General features: G+C 31.7%; 1 protein-coding gene across 1 annotated transcript in view; it reads left to right on the top strand.

Annotated features, from left to right (window-relative positions):
• The window catches only part of LOC129232581 (uncharacterized), a gene marked incomplete in the record, with an annotated part of 160,668 nt that overhangs the window by 84,275 nt on the left and 56,245 nt on the right, over window positions 1-20,148 (top strand). The window contains 10 exon segments of the mRNA XM_054866713.1: window positions 2,737-2,810; window positions 4,961-5,079; window positions 7,130-7,352; window positions 11,050-11,209; window positions 12,403-12,479; window positions 12,645-12,792; window positions 14,248-14,337; window positions 14,415-14,495; window positions 14,497-14,565; window positions 18,751-18,868. Of these exon segments, the coding sequence (XP_054722688.1) occupies window positions 2,737-2,810; window positions 4,961-5,079; window positions 7,130-7,352; window positions 11,050-11,209; window positions 12,403-12,479; window positions 12,645-12,792; window positions 14,248-14,337; window positions 14,415-14,495; window positions 14,497-14,565; window positions 18,751-18,868 (1,159 nt within the window).

Raw genomic sequence — 20,148 nt, forward strand, 5'->3', positions numbered from 1 at the left:
GTGATATTTAGAGAGTAAACTATTGAATCACATTAAAACTGCCAATAATGAGAAAATGACATTAAATTGGAGTAAAAGGAAGTCATGTGATGCACACACATCAGCTCGTTTTTTCATTCTCAAATGACTTCAAACACGTTCTTTTGGAGTGCGTGCTTAAAGGGGGCTGTTTGTTGAGATTTGAATTAATGATCCCGATGTTTTCTCATGCAAACGTGGGGGACGAATCGGCAGTGACGTTTTCTTGCTGATTCGTCAGTGCGACGTCACATACGTTTGCTGCAGCATTGTAATTTATATTCTTATAAAAGCTTGTGTCATGAGTTAAATTGTGAAATGAGCATTTGCAACTTCAGGGTTCGTACGCTCCTTCAAAATTCCTCCAATACCCCTTCATTTAGGAAATTTTTTTGAAGGGCCCTTCAAAATCCTTCTTTTTGGTTTTAACTCCTTCAAAACTCCTTCTTTTTTAGATCAAGACTACATAATCTTCCTCTATGGCAGTAACTCATAATACTTTGATCGACAACTAACTTCATCACAAGGGCGATTTTAATATAGTATTTTCGTGCATTTATTTTTTTCATAAAGATATGATTTACTAATTGATCATAGTTAAGTCATAAAAGTTGAAGGTGAAAATTTTATTAGAAAACTAAAACATTTCATAAGTGAAGTAAAACATGCTTACATGGTGCTTGGCTATTTTTTCAAGTTTTATGATTATTGTTTTCCCCTCCACCACACTCTCAGCAGCAAAAGTCAGGTTGTCTAATTATTATTTAAATATTTAAAGTGATTGTGTTTAAAAAAAACAATTGTTTAGTTAATTGCAGTTATGATATCGTAAAAAGGGTTATCCACAAGTGATCTCATGCCTTGAGGGAGTGACGGGTTCATAAAATTGTGACAAGGGGAAGAGAGAGGGTGACAAAAAGTGACATCATACAGTTATTGTAACCGTATGTTTATATAAAAATATGACATGTGACAAGAGGAGGAGTTAGGTGAAGTGTGACACTTTGTTATAAAGGGGAAAGGGGGTAAAATATGTTGGGAAAAAAGTGACATCATTTAATGACAGCCCATTATTTCAAAACCTCATTTTACTCCTTCAAAATCCTTCATTTTATTTCTGAAATTGAGTACGAACCCTGAACTTGTTGTTGTGTGCAGTTGATATTTTGAAATTTGTTTTTAACATTTTGGAGTTTACAAATAAAACGAATGTTTTCAAATTTCTGCCTTTTCTTATTTCCACTGCATATAAAACTCAATAGTTTTCATAAAAATGTACCAATACTGAAGCTTTTTTATGCAAAGTAGTATTTTAAAGAGGACAGCAGAGTAAAAGAGATAAAGTTGGCTAGTTTCAAAAAGTGTAGAAAAGTAACATTATTTTTTTCGTGTATTGAGCAAAATTTAAAACCAGAGTTATAATTAGCAATTATATTTAGCAAATGCTTACAGTTTTCATACAGATCTACAAAAAATTTAAAAATCGCTTGACTTTTGGGGGATAAAGAAATATATTTTGTATTATCCCTTTTTAAAATGACATGACAGATCATCTTGTTTTCTACTATAAGACCCATTGTTGGGTATAACCTTTATTCTTTTAGGATTCTTGCAAAATACATCATAATAAGTAATATATATAAATGATAAGAGGAAATAACTTGAGTTTACTTTTCTTAATATAGTAGAAGACCATTATAACGCACACCTTGGGACCAGAGCCTTTGCATTATACAGGTTTTTGCGTTATATAGATCATTTCACAAATTATGAAACTAATATTCAAAATATGTCTATATCTTAGCACTTCAGAATGAGTTTTATCTGTAGGAATATTAAAGCACCAATATTACAATCAGTTATTCACAAATAAATATGTTTCACAATCAAAATCCTGCACTTCTGCTAGCTTCATGGTTTGCTTAACAGCTGCATTTTCAACAGCCATCTGGTATTTTCTGTTTACTATGAGTACTCATTTTCAATTTAAAAGCTTTGAAATAAGATGGAAAGATGAAAAACTTTTAAAATTTGATTTGCCTAACAATTTTTATGTTTGCAAAGCAAAACAGAGGGTGTTTTTTAAACTTCAAAACCTATTGTTTACTCCTGAAAAGTTGTACAGTTTATAGAGAATTGCGTTATATAGGTCGGCGTTATAACGGTCTTCTACTGTATTGCAAATGAAAGCAAGTTGATCTTTAAGGCGTTTTTGCTTCATTTTTCTCATTCTTATCATAAGGACTATAGACCAAGATTTTTTACTTATTTATTTATTTTTTTGCTTAGCAAATGATTAATACTGTAAAGTGCTTAAAATTTTTAATTTCTGTAATTTAAAACTCAGCTTATAAAATACTAATGGCTGCAATTAATACGAATAAGAAACACAACTTTAAAAGCAAGTAATTAAATTTATTTTCAAAAAAAAAAAAAAACAACCTTTGTTTTAGATTCAAAACTTGTATTTGTAATTGAAACATGTTTATTTTTGACACTTTGGCTAAAGTTAGGACAGAAATGTATATTTACCAGTAAAATATTATTATTTATTCGAGTGCTGGCAAAAACCTGCCCAAAGTGGAATGAATTATTAAATTGCAACGGTGTCATCTATTTTGTATCTGATTTTCAATTGACTCTATGCTCTTTTTTATTGGACTTGTTGACCTTTGTCAGTTGTGAACTAAGTTGATAAAATAATAACTTTGTTCTTAGGTGAAAGCAGGAGCTAATGTAAATTTGAAATCCAATGATAAGGAGAAACTTTCACCTCTTCTGATTGCTGCCCAGTAAGTTAGCGTTTGTCGTCATTATTTGTCTTTTTTCTCTGGATTTGAAAATGTCATGATATTTTCCAAAATAGCAAAAATATCCGACATTTTGGTTTTATATCCAATAATTTCAAACTACACAAACTAAATTCTTTTTGAAAATGAACATGCACTTAAACCACTCAATTGCTTATTTTTCAGGGTTCGTACGGGTCATGGAAATCCTGGAAAGTCATGGAAAAAAAATAAGCAAATTTCAGACCTGGAAAAGTCATGGAAAATTGAAATTTTCATTGAAAGTCATGGAAATTTATTTCAAGTCATGGAAAAATGTCCAGGACAAAGAGAAAGAAACAGTAGCTAAAAGAGCATTAGAAATCTTGAGTGATTTAACAATATAGCACATAAAAGCTATTAAAAGTGGAAAATTGAGTGATTCAAAAATCTAATCTGAATTTTGAAATCTCATTGCATTCATTTTTGTCGCAGATGCTTGCCTTTTTTTGCGATGAGATTTTACTGCTTGGACATCACTTATTTTGAGTTTTCTGTTATTTTCAACATTTGTTATGTTTCATATTCTGTAGTAGCAAAATTTCACATTCTTAGTTTTGCCATGCCCACTCAAAAAGGCAATTCAATTGCATCCGAGTTCGATTCCATCACTCATAAGGACTTTATTATTAAATTTATCAGAGTTTGTCTTAAGTTGTGGAATGTTTTAGAAAATAAATATCTTTAGTCAGGCGATAGAATACAGAAAAAAGGGAAATCTAATACTTTAAAACAGTAGTGCCCAACATACAGCCTACAGAACTTATCTATGCGAACCACTGCTACGTTCAATGTCAGGAATCAAACGTGTTCTGCAATTTCTGAACCTATTAATTTATATGCATTTTGTAAATTTGTAAACAAAACAAGTATACTTTTGAGTCAGAAGATTGATTTGTTACTGAATGGTTTTTACAAAAAAGATCTGGTTTAGAAACATAAAAACTAAACTATGTGGCTTTACTTTAAAGAACCAAATACTGTCAAGTTACGTGGATGATTAAAGGCACTGTTGACTCTAAAAGGCAACTTTTGAAGCAAATTTATTGAAACTTAGTGATGACTCATTCAACCTTTGTCCCATTCAATATCATTCTGCCTGTTTTTTAAAAAATATTAGACATTTAAGCATCATCATATTCGTTTCACTGCATTTTTACTTTATTTAAATTTATATGATGAAGACAAATAAGAATAGTTTAGTTTTTTAGGTGTGCACTTATATTTTTTCCATTACAAGAAGTAAGTGCTTCAATGAGTCTGTGGCATTCATGTAGACGTTTTGCTAATGCTCATTACCAAAAAAATTAGCAAGTTTGAGGATAAATAGCGCTATTATTATTGTGTAACAAGGTCATGAAAATTTTCATTGAAGTCATGAAAAAGTCTTGGAAAAGTCATGGATTTTTTTCATCCAAATAGAGTATGAACCCTGATTTTTGGATGCAGTTATTGCAATCATAGACTTAAAAATTAGCTATTTTAAGTAGTGGTTATGTATGAATGATATTTGCAATCATTTGTCAAATGCGATAATTTAGTGTTTTAAAAATAAAATATAATATACTAATTTTGAGGTAATGTTTTTTATTATTATTATAATTAAATGCATGTGCTCCTTTAAACTGATTATTTATTCATGTGCTAATAATTTTGTAAACGTAAAACTACCAAGTCATAAATCGTCGCCTCAGAGCAACAGCAGGATATCTTAGTGTTATTCCTGGGATTAGATGTCTTAGTGTTGCTCTGAGGCAACAAAATAGTGTTTCACTGAATTAAATGATTTAACAAATCATACTTTAAATAAATTACAGTATATTATTATTGTTATTTTTAGTAATTAACGATTAAAATTAATAAGATTGATAAGTATAACTTCTACTTTGAAAATAGCGTAATTCCTAAAATAAATATAAAAAATATCAGATGTCATGATATATCGTCGCCTCAGAGCAACAGTAAGACATCTAATCCCAGGAATAATGGTAAGGTATCCTACTGATGCTCTGAGGCGACGATATATCAATGAAGCCAGATTTTCAGATCTAGTTTTCATACTTTAAGCCATAAGAAGGTTTGTTTTTAATTTGCTGTCTTAATTTTTTGTTTAGGAAGCCTACACTTGGTAAAATTGTTCAACTACTTGTACATAATAAAGCTGAAGTAAATGAAGTTGATTCCAAAACCAAGAATACTGCATTACATTATGTTGTTCAAGCCAGAGCTACAAGTAAGTCAAATTTGCTCTGTTTTTAAAAATGTGTCTGAATCCCAACGTTATTTTTAAAATAAAAACAAAGAAAAATGAGATGAGTCTCATAATTCTGTCCCTACTACTTACAAGATATTTAAGCACTTTGTTCAGGAATTATGTTGCTGCTAATGTGGGAGAGATGAATTCAATCTTTGTCCTCAGTCAAGGTTCCCAATAGAGGATGAGGTTGCCAGAATCCAGGGTTCGTACGGGTCATGGAAATCCTGGAAAGTCATAGAAAAAAAAATTAAAATATTTCAGACCTGGAAAAGTCATGGAAAATTAATATTTTCATAAAAGTCATGGAAATTTATTTCAAGTCATGGAAAAATGTCTTGGCAGTAAAAAAGCAACAATTTCTAAATGAGCGCTAGAAATTTTGAGTGATTTAGTAATATTGCATATAAATTGAACGATCTCAAAAACAAATTAGAGTTTTGGAATCCAATTTCATCCGCTTCTGTAACAGCCGATCAACTTTTTTTGTGATGTGATTTTACTACTGAGCCATTACTAATTTTGAACCCACCATTATTTTCAGTACTTCTTATATTTTATATTCTGTAGTAGTGGACTCGCACTTACTTGATTTTGCCACGCCCCCTCAAAAAGTGTAACTCAATTGCATCCGAGTTCGTTTCGACTACTTCTAAAAAGTTCCTTATTAAATTCATCAGAGTCTATTTTAATATGTTGAAGGTTTTAAAATAAAGACTTTATTGAGCACTAGAACATAGAAATAGGGGAATTCTACTACTCTAAAACAGTAGTGCCCAACATATAGCTCGCGAAACTGATCCTTTTAGCTAGCTGAAATATCTGGTTTGGAAAAATGAATTTACTGTAAAAAGTGGCTTTACTTTAATGAACGAATATGCTGTCCAGTTACATGAGTGATTGACCAGTTACACTATTGACCTCACAGGGCAATGTTTTTATGAAGTAAATTTATTATTTTAAACTTATTCAATTTTTATCCCATTCATTACTATTCTGCCCTATTTATTAAATATTTATTAGACATTTAAACATCAGTGTATTGCATTCAAAATATTTTTATTTTACTTGAATTTATGTAATGAAGACAAATAAGAATGATTTATTACTTTCAGCAGTATGCACTGATATTTTTTCAGTCACAAGTAAGTGCTCCAATGGGGTAATGGCAATCATGTAAAAGTTTTTCTAATGCCCATTTCTGACATTAAATGACATTAAATGGTACTATTCTCTTCGTGTAACAAGTTCATGAAAATTTTTATGAAGTCATGAAAAAGTCTTGGAAAAATCATGGAATTTTTTTATCCAAATTGAGTATGAACCCTGCAGAATCGCGCACTTTCAAAAGAAAATCTCACTCGAAAAATATTAGTTGCCTTTCTTGTGATTTTGTCATGTCTGTTAAATTGAATAATAAGATTTTCAAAAAAATCTCTCTTAATTCTTAAAAAACTCAAAATCAGAGCCCTGGATCTGGTGGTAAACTAAGATGGGCACAGTAGGCCTTGTCCCCCCATGGGTTGTTGCAGATTTGAGATATTTATTGCTCTTGCAAATAATGAAATAACTGAAACCCTGCTGCTAAACTTCATTCTCTTTTCAGTTTCTTAAACTAAGAAATTGTTTTTAGTAACCAAATGTGTCTACTCTTAAAAAGAACTGCAACTTTAATGTTCAATTTCCATCTACCACACGTTTTTATCAATGTTTTTAACAAAATTTCAACCCGGTGTTCGAAGCCATAATCATGTGAGAATTAAAATATTTGAACGACAATTTATTTGGATCTAACAAAACCAAATTTAAGAAAGCCGAGGTAATGCATTAAATGCATTTTAATTTATAATTAATTGTTTATTATTTTTGAGAAAATAAATATTTGTAGATGAAGATATGCATCCCGTGTAGAGTGGTGCACTGGGACCAGAACTCTGTTCCAGTGCTGCCTTTTCTGATTATTTTATACAATATTTATAATTTGGAACACTCCTTCGGTGAATGTTGCTGATTTTAATTTGTGTTGCAGATGTGCTGGAGACTGCAAAAACTCTTCTCACAGCGGGGGCCAATGTTGATGCTGTGAATAACCACCAGAGGACGCCACTTCACTTGTCGGTGAATGCTTCTTCCAGCGACAGCGATTCTTCCTATGCCATCGAGGAATGTCTGCTGGGCTTCGGTGCCAGAGCCGATGCGACAGATTGTCGTGGGAGGATGCCTATTCGTTATGCTTTTACGAAAATAGGAAAGTATGTAGATATGTGTATAATCTTTTTTCTAGTACAATTAGTGATGTAAAATACCCGGGTATTTATTTTCAGGGGTAAATACCCAGGGTATATATCCAAAGTGGGTATTTACCCGGGTATTTATTTCAAAAATTTATATTCAACTAAAATACTTTTATGTATGTATTTCACTATGTATGTATATAACCAACCTTATACAAAACAATAAATTTTTGCCCAAAAATTCTTTTTGATCACATATTTAAAGAAGTATTGAGTGAAACAACTTAGCAATGATATTCACATTAAATGCGCTGGATATGCCTAATCAATGTAGATAGCCAAATTTCAGATATAAAAAGTCATCCTACAAAAAGTAAAAACCTTAACTGGTTACAAAAAAAAAAAAAAAAAAAAAGCAAGCATCAATTTTTTAAGGTCCTAGTCTTTTATAACCTAGTAATATATCCCTGCACGACATCAAAATGCAACAAAATGTCGCTCAAATTTATTATTACTATTTATTTACGTATATCTTTTGCAGAAATTTCCTCCAAACCTAGTTCAAGTGTACAGGCGTATTCTGCATCTCATATATATGTATATATATATTTATAAAATAAGCAAACCAAATTCCAAATATTAAACAACTTATATAAAAATGATAAAAAGCAAAATTGCAAATAGCTATTAAATAGGAAATGATAAAGTGTGAATCCAGAGCTCATCAGCCGTGGAGGATTCATTAAATATGGTCAAAAGACCAAAATTTTTTTAACTATGAACTAAAAGAGAATATTTAAGCTCCAGTACATGCAATATAGAGTAACATTGGGCAAATGCACCACATGCTAAACTATAAACAATAAACAAGAGCTCAAACCTAAAACTAATAGCAGGGGATTGCGCCTCGACTAATTAGGAAAACAAGTTTCGATAATTAGCCATCCACGGATATATATATATATAATAGACACGCACGCACACACAAAATATACAGACACATTTAAAATTCAAAAGTAGAAAGGAACAAAATAAAGATGTTCTGAAGAATGGACCTTGCGAACGAAGTGGCTGGTCTATCCCGTGATAACGTATCAGTCCTTAGTTCGCTTATTTCATTTTGATATTTTGACTTATTGTATTTCAAGCATATGTATTGAGTGGGAGAAAAAATACAGACCTTTCAGCTGTTTTACAATGTCTAATTTAAAGAACAAAACAATTTAATAAAAAAATAAATACAGTACAACATAAATGTTAGCATAAAAATACTTAATCAATCCTTTTTCTTCATAATTTCATCAAGTCTTTCAATAAAAAATATTATAAACTGTGTAATACATATGTATGTATCAATTTTACTAATTATTTCATATTTAGATTTAAAAAACAAATTCCCATTCACTTTTTGCATTTTTTGAAAAATACCCAGTTTTTGGGTATTTTACAAAAAATGCAAATTTTTTGTAATAACCAGGCCAAGGCCTGGGTATTTACCCAGGCCTTGGGTAAATACCCGGGTAAATACCCAAAAAATATTTACCTACCCACTGGGTATTTACCCGATCCACATCACTGAGTACAATGCTCTTTTGTGTAAGTTTCATTTAAACTTTTGTCTAAATTTCAGTCCTTTAAAAAAAAAAGAAATTTGAGAAACTATCAAACTCTTTAATTGTTTAATAATTTGTCAACCTTTTCATTTCTTCTTTTTGTAATCATGCCAAGTAAGGTAGACTTTGCCAACGTTGTTCTCGAAATTTCGCCTATCTTAAGTTTTGCCAGTTTTTTGAAAATAATCTTTTGTGAGCTATTTTCTTGTTCATATAATGTGGGATCAAAAATTTGTTCTAATAAATTTTATTTTCAATAAATATTTATAAAATATTTTTAACGAACTCCAGAAATAGACTGCATTAATTCATTCATTTTATTTTTTTCAAAATGTATAGACAGAAAAGGGTGATTATTATACAGCTCTGAATAACAAATAATTTATAGAATGTTTATTTGATGTATAGTAGTGCCTTGATTATCAGAGGTAATGTGCACCGAAAGTACCTCAAGTAATCAAAAACTTGGATTACGCAAACTCAGTCAGAATTAAGACGAAAACGCAGGTTAATTGGTATAGAGAATGAAAACGTCATCAAGGATAGTGGGGGAGATACATTTATTATTTACTAGCTGTGCCCGGTCCACCTTGAAAATAAAAATTGTGTCAAGTGACATATATTCAACAATCAGGCGTAAAAAATAAATTAAAAAACAAAACAAAAAACATCATGATTTCCTTTCTAAACAATGACGACAAATATTAAAATACTTTTTAAGAAATTAAATCCAGAAAGATGGATTTAAAATACGTAACCATGGAAACACAAAATAAAATAAGTTTAAGGAATTAAATTGCGAAAGAAAGTGGTTCACAATTTGAATGGAATCGAGATTTCTGAAACTTGATTTAAAAAGGCTTGAAACTTTTTTTCCTTTCGAGATAAAAGCTTATTTTTACGACCATAGGTCGAGTTAGATCTGGAGTAAAAAAGGTCGCTTTTTCCAATGGCATCAAAAAGAAAGCTGTGGGACAATTCCTTCACTTTTTATTAATTTATTTAATGAAGAAAGTAGTACCTAAATTTCAGCTAAGCCTAAAAACGCAAATAGCTCCCACTGTAATAAAGTTATAGCATTGAAACAAATTGCGTAGAACGCGGAAAATTCTACCCTATCTAACGATATGTAATATTAATATGTGCAAGTAATTTTTCACCTCCATATTTAAGAATTTATGTGAAAATTGGAGGTAAATTAGAATAAAAAGAACCATTCATCGAATTTTATTCGAACTGGTCTGTAAACCTTTTCAGAACTTAAAGGAACAAACTGAAAATTTCAGCGCAGTTGGCCGGGTAACTCTCGAGTTTTGCGAGTTCAAACACACAGACGCTTTTTGGGGACTTCATTTTATACTATGTAGAGATATTAGGGAAGGGGAAAAAATGACATACATGTTTACAAATATGGAATTTTACGCAGTGGCTTGAGAAAAGGAGCGGTCCTCAGATCAAGAGTGGATCTAGAAATTTTTTAAGGAGGGGGTGAATGATTTTTCTTGAAGAAGTCTGGAATAAATCCTGTCCTTACAATTTGTTCCCAAGAATTAATGTACCTCTGTTAATCCAAAACTCTGTTAGTCGAGGCTTGGATAAACGCAGAAGTCTGGAATAAATCCTGTCCTTACAATTTGTTTCCAAGAATTAATGTACCTCTGTTAATCCAAAACTCTGTTAGTCGAGGCTTGGATAAACGCAGCTCTACTGTATGTAATTATTTATTATCTCTGTTTTTCTAAGTGGATAAAAATACTCTTATACTTAATATGTAGCACAATGTTTCTCTCATCCTGGCGATGTTTTTGTGTTTTCATTTAAGTGAATTAACTTACGTCTTAGCTATAAAAAAAATGTAAGCTATTTTCCAAATTAGGTTTCCTGAGAAAATATATTCAATTTCATTTTTTTCAAAATCCAACCAAAAATATTGAGTGGCTCACCGCATGGCAGCCCCGTAAATCTGCCTCTGTGTGAAGAGAAGATCTTATTAAATTAACCGGGTTACTAAGTTGTGGCTCATAGAAATGTATCGCTATGTCAGTATTTCGGAGTGATGAAATTAAGTGTTCTTAATGGGTGTCTTCTTTTTCCGCTTACAGTCCTTTTGAAACATCGCAGATCGATCCGATGGAACTGGTTGTGCTGCTAACTGATGCAATGCCTCAAGGTCTAATAGAAGTGCCTGATCAATTTGGACAAACATTGCTACATTCTGCAGCTTACAGAGGGGCCACAATATCTGTGACGCACATTGTTAAGGTTCGTTGGAAAGAAAATTTTTTGACAAGTTAATCATGAATCTATTTTCAACAGTTATTTTCAACTGCTTAAGTGGAAATTGTCTGATATCTCTAACGAGAATACATACAGCCAGACCCATATAATATAGACCAACACGCAAACGCCGTTCACAGTTTGCAGAAAATTTTGATATTTTTTTAAACAAATTTTTGTAACATTACTTTTTTTTTCATGAGCAACAAATTTTGATCGTCAATTTTGAGTTGCCCCCCAGTTAATAATATTAAAAAAAGAGTAAAACTAATTGGGAAAACATTCTAGTTGCTTAAAAGTACTCTACTCACTTTTGTAGTTTAAATGTAACATCAGTCACGGTGGAAAGCAAATTTTTAAGAACTCATTTGAGTTTGCAGACAGCTTTAAATTTTATCCATGGCTGCATAAAGCATACCGTTGAATGCAAAAGTGCACCTGATTGGTTAACTACTCCCCATTCTCTTCCTCCCCTCGTAGTCTTGTTTCTGGGAGATTTAATTTTGATATGTACCAAAAATGCTTATTCAATGTAAACGGGAAAAATATAATGTTAATTACAATGAATTGACTTTTTTTAAGCAAAGATACTATGGTAATAATGAAAAATAGTACTCTTTTAGTTAATTTTATTAATCAAAAAGGTTGGTTTAGTTTTATCGCTTAAAATGCAAAATCTTGTGCCCTATATTTAAAAAAAATTCCTTTTTATGAAAAGTTTTGTTCAGTCATTGCGTAATTCAAAATAGGATGTTAAAAATTTTTTAAGCTATTTCTTCCTTTGTTGTAATGATTAATTTAAATAACAGTTTTAAGGACGATAATTTGGAATTTTTTCACAATTGGCCAAGGTAATGGGGAAAAGAATTTCTTTATTAAATCGAAAATAATAAATGTATTTTCACTCAATAACCATACGCTTTGTTTTCTATATTTGTGCGAAAATGGTATGAGACTTCGTAAAAAATAAAGAAATGATAAAAGATTGTTACACACACTTGCAATAAAATTAAGGAATGCCATAATACATCAAAGAAACACATAAAATTAAATTGAAATTTCAAATTTTATACAAAAGTCGAGGCCATTGAAACTGCAGAAATATAGAATACTTTTAAGCAGAATTTATTTTCTTTTATAAAAGAGAGAGAGAGTTAACATGGTATTATGTATTACAGAATGTTAAAAATATGGAAGCTAAAGACAAAGACGGGAACACAGCTCTTGGGCTAGCAGTGAGAAATGGTCATGAAAGGTAATTTAATTTTTTTCATATTTATTTAGATTGTTGTTTTGTTACATTACTAAATGTTTATCCTTTTGAACATCCTGTGTGTGGAAAATTCAATTTCTGATGCTTAATTATTATTTTTATGCTCATAGGCATAATAAATTTTGAAACATACTTCAACTTTTTCAGTTGTGCCTTGATGCTGTTGCAAAGAGGTGCCAGTTGCATTGCCGACGTTGTCATCCCGAATCGGTCAAAGCCATCGAAATTTGAATGTTGGGAATGGAATCATGTTAAAGAAATTCCTTCCATTCCCAAGAGGCATACTATTTTGCAGGTGAGAAATGATTGGAGCTGTTATTCTAATCTATATTTGCTCATTTCTTTTGAAATTTTGTATCACTTGATGGTTTGAGCAAATTCACTAACCCTTCATTCAGAACTTGCTCTGTGAGTACCAAATACTCACACCAAGAAGAAAAATAAAACTTTTTTTTTTTTTAATTTTGTTTCATCAAGTATTTTATTTGTTCCATCAAATATTATTATTTTGTATAAAATTATATGTTTAGAAATATATATTTTTAAATTTTGTTGAAAATATTTCTTCTGCTAAGGGGTTTAGAGAAATAGGTGTTGTGAGCAAAATTCTTGCACACAAGTTCTCAGGCCACTCATTTTGATACCAAATTCTAAAATATTAAATTAGCAGAATGTCCCTTAATTTTTCCAAAATTATTTCTGAATTAAAAGTATTAAAACTCAATTTTTTAAAAAGTAAAGACAGTTTAAATCTATTATATTTGGTTTTCAATTCTTTGGGATTAGACTTTTCAAAAATAGTTGTATTAACCCCTTCCCACTCGCTCCCGTGCTGGGGTTTCGACCTCCATGTCTCGCTCCCGTGATAGTGCTGTGCTGGGATGTGCAATATTAACGCCACGAAACAATTAAAACCAATTCATTTATTTTGCACGGAATACGATTTATTTCTCTCTTTATGCACTAGATGGCAGCACTAGTACATTTTAACTTTAATTGCGGATTTTAAATGTAATTGCTGAGATGGAGAAAGGAAATTTGGTACTAACTTACCAGATTGTGACGCTGACCTCTGTATCTCAAGCTTTGAAATTTACCACACAAGAAAATTTACTTATCTTTACTTATATTACTCAAAAGATTAATAAAATTCTTTTATAATGTTTAAAAGACACATTTATTAAATTTTCCCTGCTTGCTTGGGTTGCTTGTTGACTTTTCATAAAATTTTAATTTTTTTTAAAATTTCAATCTAAAAAATATTGAAAATGAAAAATTGAATGCACATGTTGTTCAGACACTTATTTTTATATCATTTTCCTAAATAAAAAAATAGGCACTTTTATGACCGTTTTCTTGAAAATTATCCGATTGTTAAGGGGGTTAAAGAAAAAGACGTGTAATCTTCAAAATATTTAATAATCCTACTGTTTGTCTTTTTTTTTTTTTTTTGCCAAACCTATGACTTGTTGTTGAATTTGTCTCTTATTCACTTTTACCTATTATTAGCCAACAGGAGAAGAGTGTGCGATGGAAAAAAAAAATCTGGAAAGGAAATGTAGAATTTTTTCACGCATTCATGTTTAAATTTGGTAGAATTTGGGTCAAAAAGGGAAAAAAGCATGGGTTAAAAATTTGTTAATATCAACTTTAAAGTTAAAAGTGTAGAAATGTCTTTGAAAGAAATAATGATATGATTTTTTTTTTATATAAAGCTTGACGATTTTAATATTGTCCATTTTTTTTAAAGGAAACTTTACTGAAAGATTGGCAAGGAATACTATATCTGATGCTGGACCAGCTAGACAACATGGGAAAAGGAATCAATATTGCTGTTGAAGTAAGGAACATTTTATTTTTCTAACCTGCTCCTGAAAGATCTTGAGGAGATTTTCATTGTCATTGTCATTTTTTCAGGCATCATTAAGGACAGCTAAGTACAATGTAGCCCTCAAGCTGATTGGAAGAATAAAGCACAGTTGGAACTTGTACACGGAAAAAACAGAGCATGTTGCATGTGCTTGCTCGTGAAGCTCCCGCACACCACCTGCCTGAACTCCAAGTTAGGGTAAATTGCTTTTTATTTAATTATTTATGTAACAGAAGCTTGAAAACAGTGCATTAAAGTTTTTTAGACTGAAGGCGAAGTTAGTCTCATCTAATACAGTTGGCTCTGTGTTTAACACTAGAAAGACGGAGGGGCCTGTGTGGCCCCTCGCGTAGTTTGTTGTTTAATAACTCGGATAATACCTAACGGAACTTAATGGAATTTTCTGACTTTTCATTATATGACACTATTTGAATGCTTGTTTAATCATTTAATCATTCACCTCATAGTACTGTTAACATTGATCCTTATACCTAGAAAGACGGGAGGGGCCACAGTGGCCCCTAAGCATTTTGACAATTAAAAAATTAATTTTTTTCCTTTCTCCTAATTGTTGTAGCATAAAAAAATGCCATTCACTCTAGTTTAACCTGTAACTTCCTCTTTATGCAGCTGATTGGATATCCAAATGCTATAAACAGTACCGACTGCTTACCATCCTAACGGTGGCCATTGTTCTTAGAAAGGAAAACTAATTCAACCTTTTGCCCAGTATAGAGAGAAAAACTAAAAATAATTAAGTACTAAGTTTTTATTTAGTCATGAAAGAAGGTGTATCAGGCATGTGGACTTCCTCAGGAAGAATTTTTAAAAGAATTCACTCCAAAAATCGGTAGGGGCCACACTGGCCCCTTCAGTCTTTCTAGGTATACAGAAAATGTCAGTCGTTCTAGTGTTAACGACGCTCTACTTAACGACTTTCTCTATTTAAAGACGACTTTTCACGGTCCCAGATGCTCCACTGTAGTTTTAGAAGCATTCTATTTAAGGACGCATTCTACTTAAGGACGATTTTCTTTGGTCCCTTGCAAGTCGTTAAACAGAGAGCCAACTGTATTTAATATTTTTAGTGCAGGGTTCGTACCTTCATTTAGGAAATTTTTTTGAAGGACCCTTCAAACTCCTTCATTTTGGTATTAACTCCTTCTTTAGTTCAAGACCGCATAATCTTCCTCTGTGACAGTAATTTGTTTCATCTTGCAACAACTAAACTTCATCCCATCGTCACAAAGGCGATTTTAATGCAGTAATTTCGTATATTTATTTTTTTTATAAAGATGTGATTTCCAAATTGATTATAGAAGTCATAGAGGTTGAAGGTGAAAATACTATTAGGTGACTGAGCCACTTCATAAGTTTTTTTTTTCTAAGTTTTATTATTATTGCTTTCCCCCCCACCACACTCTCAACAGCAGAAGTCAGTTTGTCTAATTATTATTTAAATATTTAAAAATACATAAATAGATGTACTATATTAAGTGATTTTGTTAAAGAAAACAATTGTTTCGTAAATGGCAGTTTTGACATTCTAAAAAGGGTCATCCATGTGTGATGTCATACCTTTAATGGGGAGACAGGTTCATGAAATTGTGACAAGGGTAAGAGTGAGAGTGACATCACAGTTATTATAACTACATTTTTATGAAAAATATGACATGTGACAAAGGGGGAGGAGGATCAAATATGTTGAAAAAAAGCTTGACATCATTTAAGGACAACCCAAAAGAACTTCTTCAAAATCTCATTTTACTCCTTCAGAACTCCACCAAAACTCCCTCATTTTATTTCTGAAATTGAGTACGAACCCTGTAGTATGATGTGTTTTTAATTTTGATTGCTGCTGTGAAAGTAGGGAAATGTGGGGCAAAGTGAAATGGTTAGAAAACAACTTTTTCAAAATGAACAAATTGGAAATTTGTTTTGAAAATTGATGTACTTAAAAAAAGAACGATTTTAGTATATAACGATTCAAGTCTTCGTGAAAAACATTATTTTGCAGTAAATATATTCCTGCAGAAAAAATTAGTAAATGTTCATTTTTATTTTACATGACACTCAGTGGAAAGTGAAGTATTTTTTATATGCTTGTTAAAAATATTTTTCATAAATTAATAAATGAGTAAATGAATAAAAGAAAATAAATTAATGAATAAATGAATGAGTTAATAAATGAAGAAAGGCAAATAAATTCGTTAACTCAATATGTCAATGATTTAATGAATGAATAGGTAATAAAATGAACTGTTTCGCTTTGCCACATGTGCTTGACAAATTGTCATAAGCGTACTGAATCAATACTGCTCTGGGATCAGGAGATCTCAATTAGCTCTTGAAATGTTGATTACAAAAACTTTAAAAAAATTTCTGTTTGTATAAAATAATAAAGCACATATTACAATATGGGTATCAAATTTTTTAAATAACTTATATAATTATCCACCTTTATCTTTAGAGCAATTTATTTTTTGACTCATGTGATGAGTGCCATTTTCTTGATCACTGTAAGGTTTTTTGCAAGTCGCACATACATTTTAACTCTAGACAACATGTTCTATAGTTAGGTGAAAAATATTTTTAATAAGCATATAAAAAAAATTTCATGTGTTTAATTAGTTAAAATAATGTTTGATAGGTGACATTGAAAACATTTTACCATTTTACTTTGCCTCACATTTCCCTACTTAAAATTGTGCCATCAATTTTTCCAATTGAATGTATACCTTGTTTCTCTCTTCATCTCACTCTCTAAACTTGTAAAACTTCATTTACAGACCTGGAGAGAAGTTTTATCTAATTTTCATAAAAAATAGAACTTATCTTTCTTCAAACATTGTTAGAGACATCTATGTACATTAGTTTTCTGTTACACTGCTATTATATATGAGTTTTTCCTGAAATTTTGTAAAAAGAATGAACCACTTGAAGTTCATAACACAAATTTCTATTTTAAGAAATACTATTCTCCGATTAATAACTTTCCTCCACTTCTCGAAAGCGTTATCATTTCTGATTTTCGAAGAATAAAAAGTTATTTTGCTAGAAGCAGAACTGGTCGGACACAGCAAGGTCTGGAAAGTTGAGAAGAGTTGGAGAAAATATCTTTTTGGAATGTAAGAACTTGGCTCATCTTTTCTGTTGGCTATTGAAGAACAGTAGGTTCCTGTCACTGAAATTGAAATCTCCAACTTTTTTTTTTTCCAAGAGGAGATATGCTTCAACATCAAGAAGGCAAACTTTGTCTTGACTGGACCAAAATTGTTAGTTTTGTGTTGTCTAGAATTACAATGCATGTATGACTTGCAAAAAAATCTTACAGTCTATCAAGAAAATGGTACTGATTGAAAAAGTAAGAAAAATGAACACCTGATTATGGCGTTTGCAATGAAAACATTCTTCAACATCCTCATATATATGATAGCCAATTCACTGATCGAGTAACGCTCCTGACGTCATTGATAATGAAACTCCTGCCATGTCATGATAGTTTGATAATATTTTTCGGTAATGTTTGACATGGGCAGGGAAATGCTTTATTTTGACAAGGCTTAACTGGATCTGGTCACTTAACTGTTTTATTGATAAGACTCATTTTAGTAGAATGAAGAAATGAAAAAATGGGTCAACCATTAACGATATCTACCGGAGTTAGGGTTAAAATGTCAACTATCAAACTATCACCATACAGGCAATTGGTTCATTCAAATGTAGAAACAATTTTCACCTGTCATACCTTAATGGACTTTCTTTTTTCTAGTTTTACAAAGAATGTTCTAGTTTTTCATTTAACAAACCATAGTATGATATGAATAGTAAGGGGACTAAAGGGGGGTTACTAAATTAGTAAGGGGACTCTCAGATTTAGATTATGATACCAGACTCAATAGGCTTAACATGTATAGCCTGGAGCAAAGGAGAGTCAGAGGAGACATGATTCAGTTATTTAAATTTATCAAAATGAAAGATGTAAATGGATTAAATTTTTGTGGGGAAAGCAGGACAAGGGGTCATTGTTTTAAGCTATTTAAATCTCAGGCTAACTTGGAAATCAGGAAAAACTATTACTTTAGCAGGGTCGTGGGCACTCGGAATAGCTTACCGGAAGAGGCGGTAATGAGCAAGGGAGTGGATAGCTTTAAGAGGGCCATTGATCTTCATTGGGGACTAGTTAATTGACTAGGACCAGCCTAGCTGGGCCCAGAGCCTGTTGCTGGTCGTCACATTTGTATTTTTATTTATAAGTCATGTACCGACTTTGAAAATGGGCTCTTAAGTGCTAATTTCTGAATGCTTTTGACTAAATTTTATATTTGAATATTTTTTGTGTTTGAATCATTGCTAGTCTGAGTTTTTGTCCTTCTTTTTTAGGTAGCACAGTTTTTAATCGAGAAGGGGGTGCCCGTGGGATCGAGGGACGAGCATGGCTGTTCTGTTCTTACCTACGCTGCTATCAACTGGAACTACACATTATGTTCCTTTTTTGGAAGTAAGTTCAGATCATATCTTGAGTGGAATTTCTTAGATAATCTTGAATATGAGAAGTAGTATAGAGTCAGTTGGAGGTATAAGGAAACAGAATTTCAGTGTTTCAACTTTAGCTCCTTCCCTTTGTTCTGCATAAACTGAGGCATAAAATCTGGTGAGTTGTAGGCGTGGGAAATTTGATTTTATGACTGTTGACGTTTCCTCTTATGGAAACATCCCGTTTATTTACAGATTACATTAATGTATTGGAAAGGGTTCAACGGCGGGCTACAAGGCTAATAAGTGGACTTTCCCACTTAGATTATGATTCCAGGCTTAGAAGGCTAAAAATGTACAGTCTTGAGCAAAGAAGAGACCGAGGGGACATGATTCAGTTGTTTAAATTTTATTAAAACGAAAGATGTTACGGGGCTGAAGTTTAGCACTGAAAACAGGACAAGGGGTCATTGTTTTAAGCTATTTAAATCCCAGGCTAACATGGATGTTAGGAAAAATTATTATTTTGGCAGGGTAGTGGAACCCTGGAACAGCTTACCGGAAGAGGTGGTCATGAGCAAGGGAGTAGACAGTTTTAAGAGGGCCATTGATCTTCACTGGGGATTGTAAATGGACTAGGACCAGTCTAGCTGGGCCCAGAGCCTGTTGCTGGTCGTCACTTTTGTATTTGTATTTGTAAAGTTGATGTAGGTAGATAACTGCAATATAGATACTGTAAAAACACTTATTTTGAGGAACTGCAAAGATAAAAATATCAGGGATTTCGCGCGCTGAAAATTTCACAAATTTTATATGAACAGAACAGAAAGTCAAGAGCAAAAAGAAAAAATTGACGAGGCTTAAGTTTTTGCGGTGGTGTCAGGCTTGCAAAAATAAGTGCTTTTACAGTATTTAGTTTAGAAGCTTAAGAAATTCTACACCAACAATAATCCAACTGCGCCTCATAGGTTGCATGCAACCTTCAGAATCGTCCAAATGTACTCTAAAATCATTTAAAAAGAAAAATCATGCAAAAAATTTCATTATGCACTGAATTCATGAGAATACCCACAAAGGTGTAATTTACGTCAAAATTCAATTTTCCAAAAAAAAAATTAAAGCATGAAAAACTTAGTAGTTTCAATTTAACCCATGTTTTTTTTTTTTTTTTTTACTCCAACTGATCCTCTACTAAACTGCTTCATATGTGATTATAACTGTAAATATGAGTTCATTGAAAAGCAGAAATAAATGTGTGATATTTTTATGTTAATTTAATAAAAAATACCTAGATGAAGGATTCGA

The sequence above is a fragment of the Uloborus diversus genome, unplaced genomic scaffold (assembly GCF_026930045.1).
Source record: "Uloborus diversus isolate 005 unplaced genomic scaffold, Udiv.v.3.1 scaffold_13, whole genome shotgun sequence".
In the NCBI taxonomy this organism is placed as follows: Eukaryota; Metazoa; Arthropoda; class Arachnida; order Araneae; family Uloboridae; genus Uloborus; species Uloborus diversus.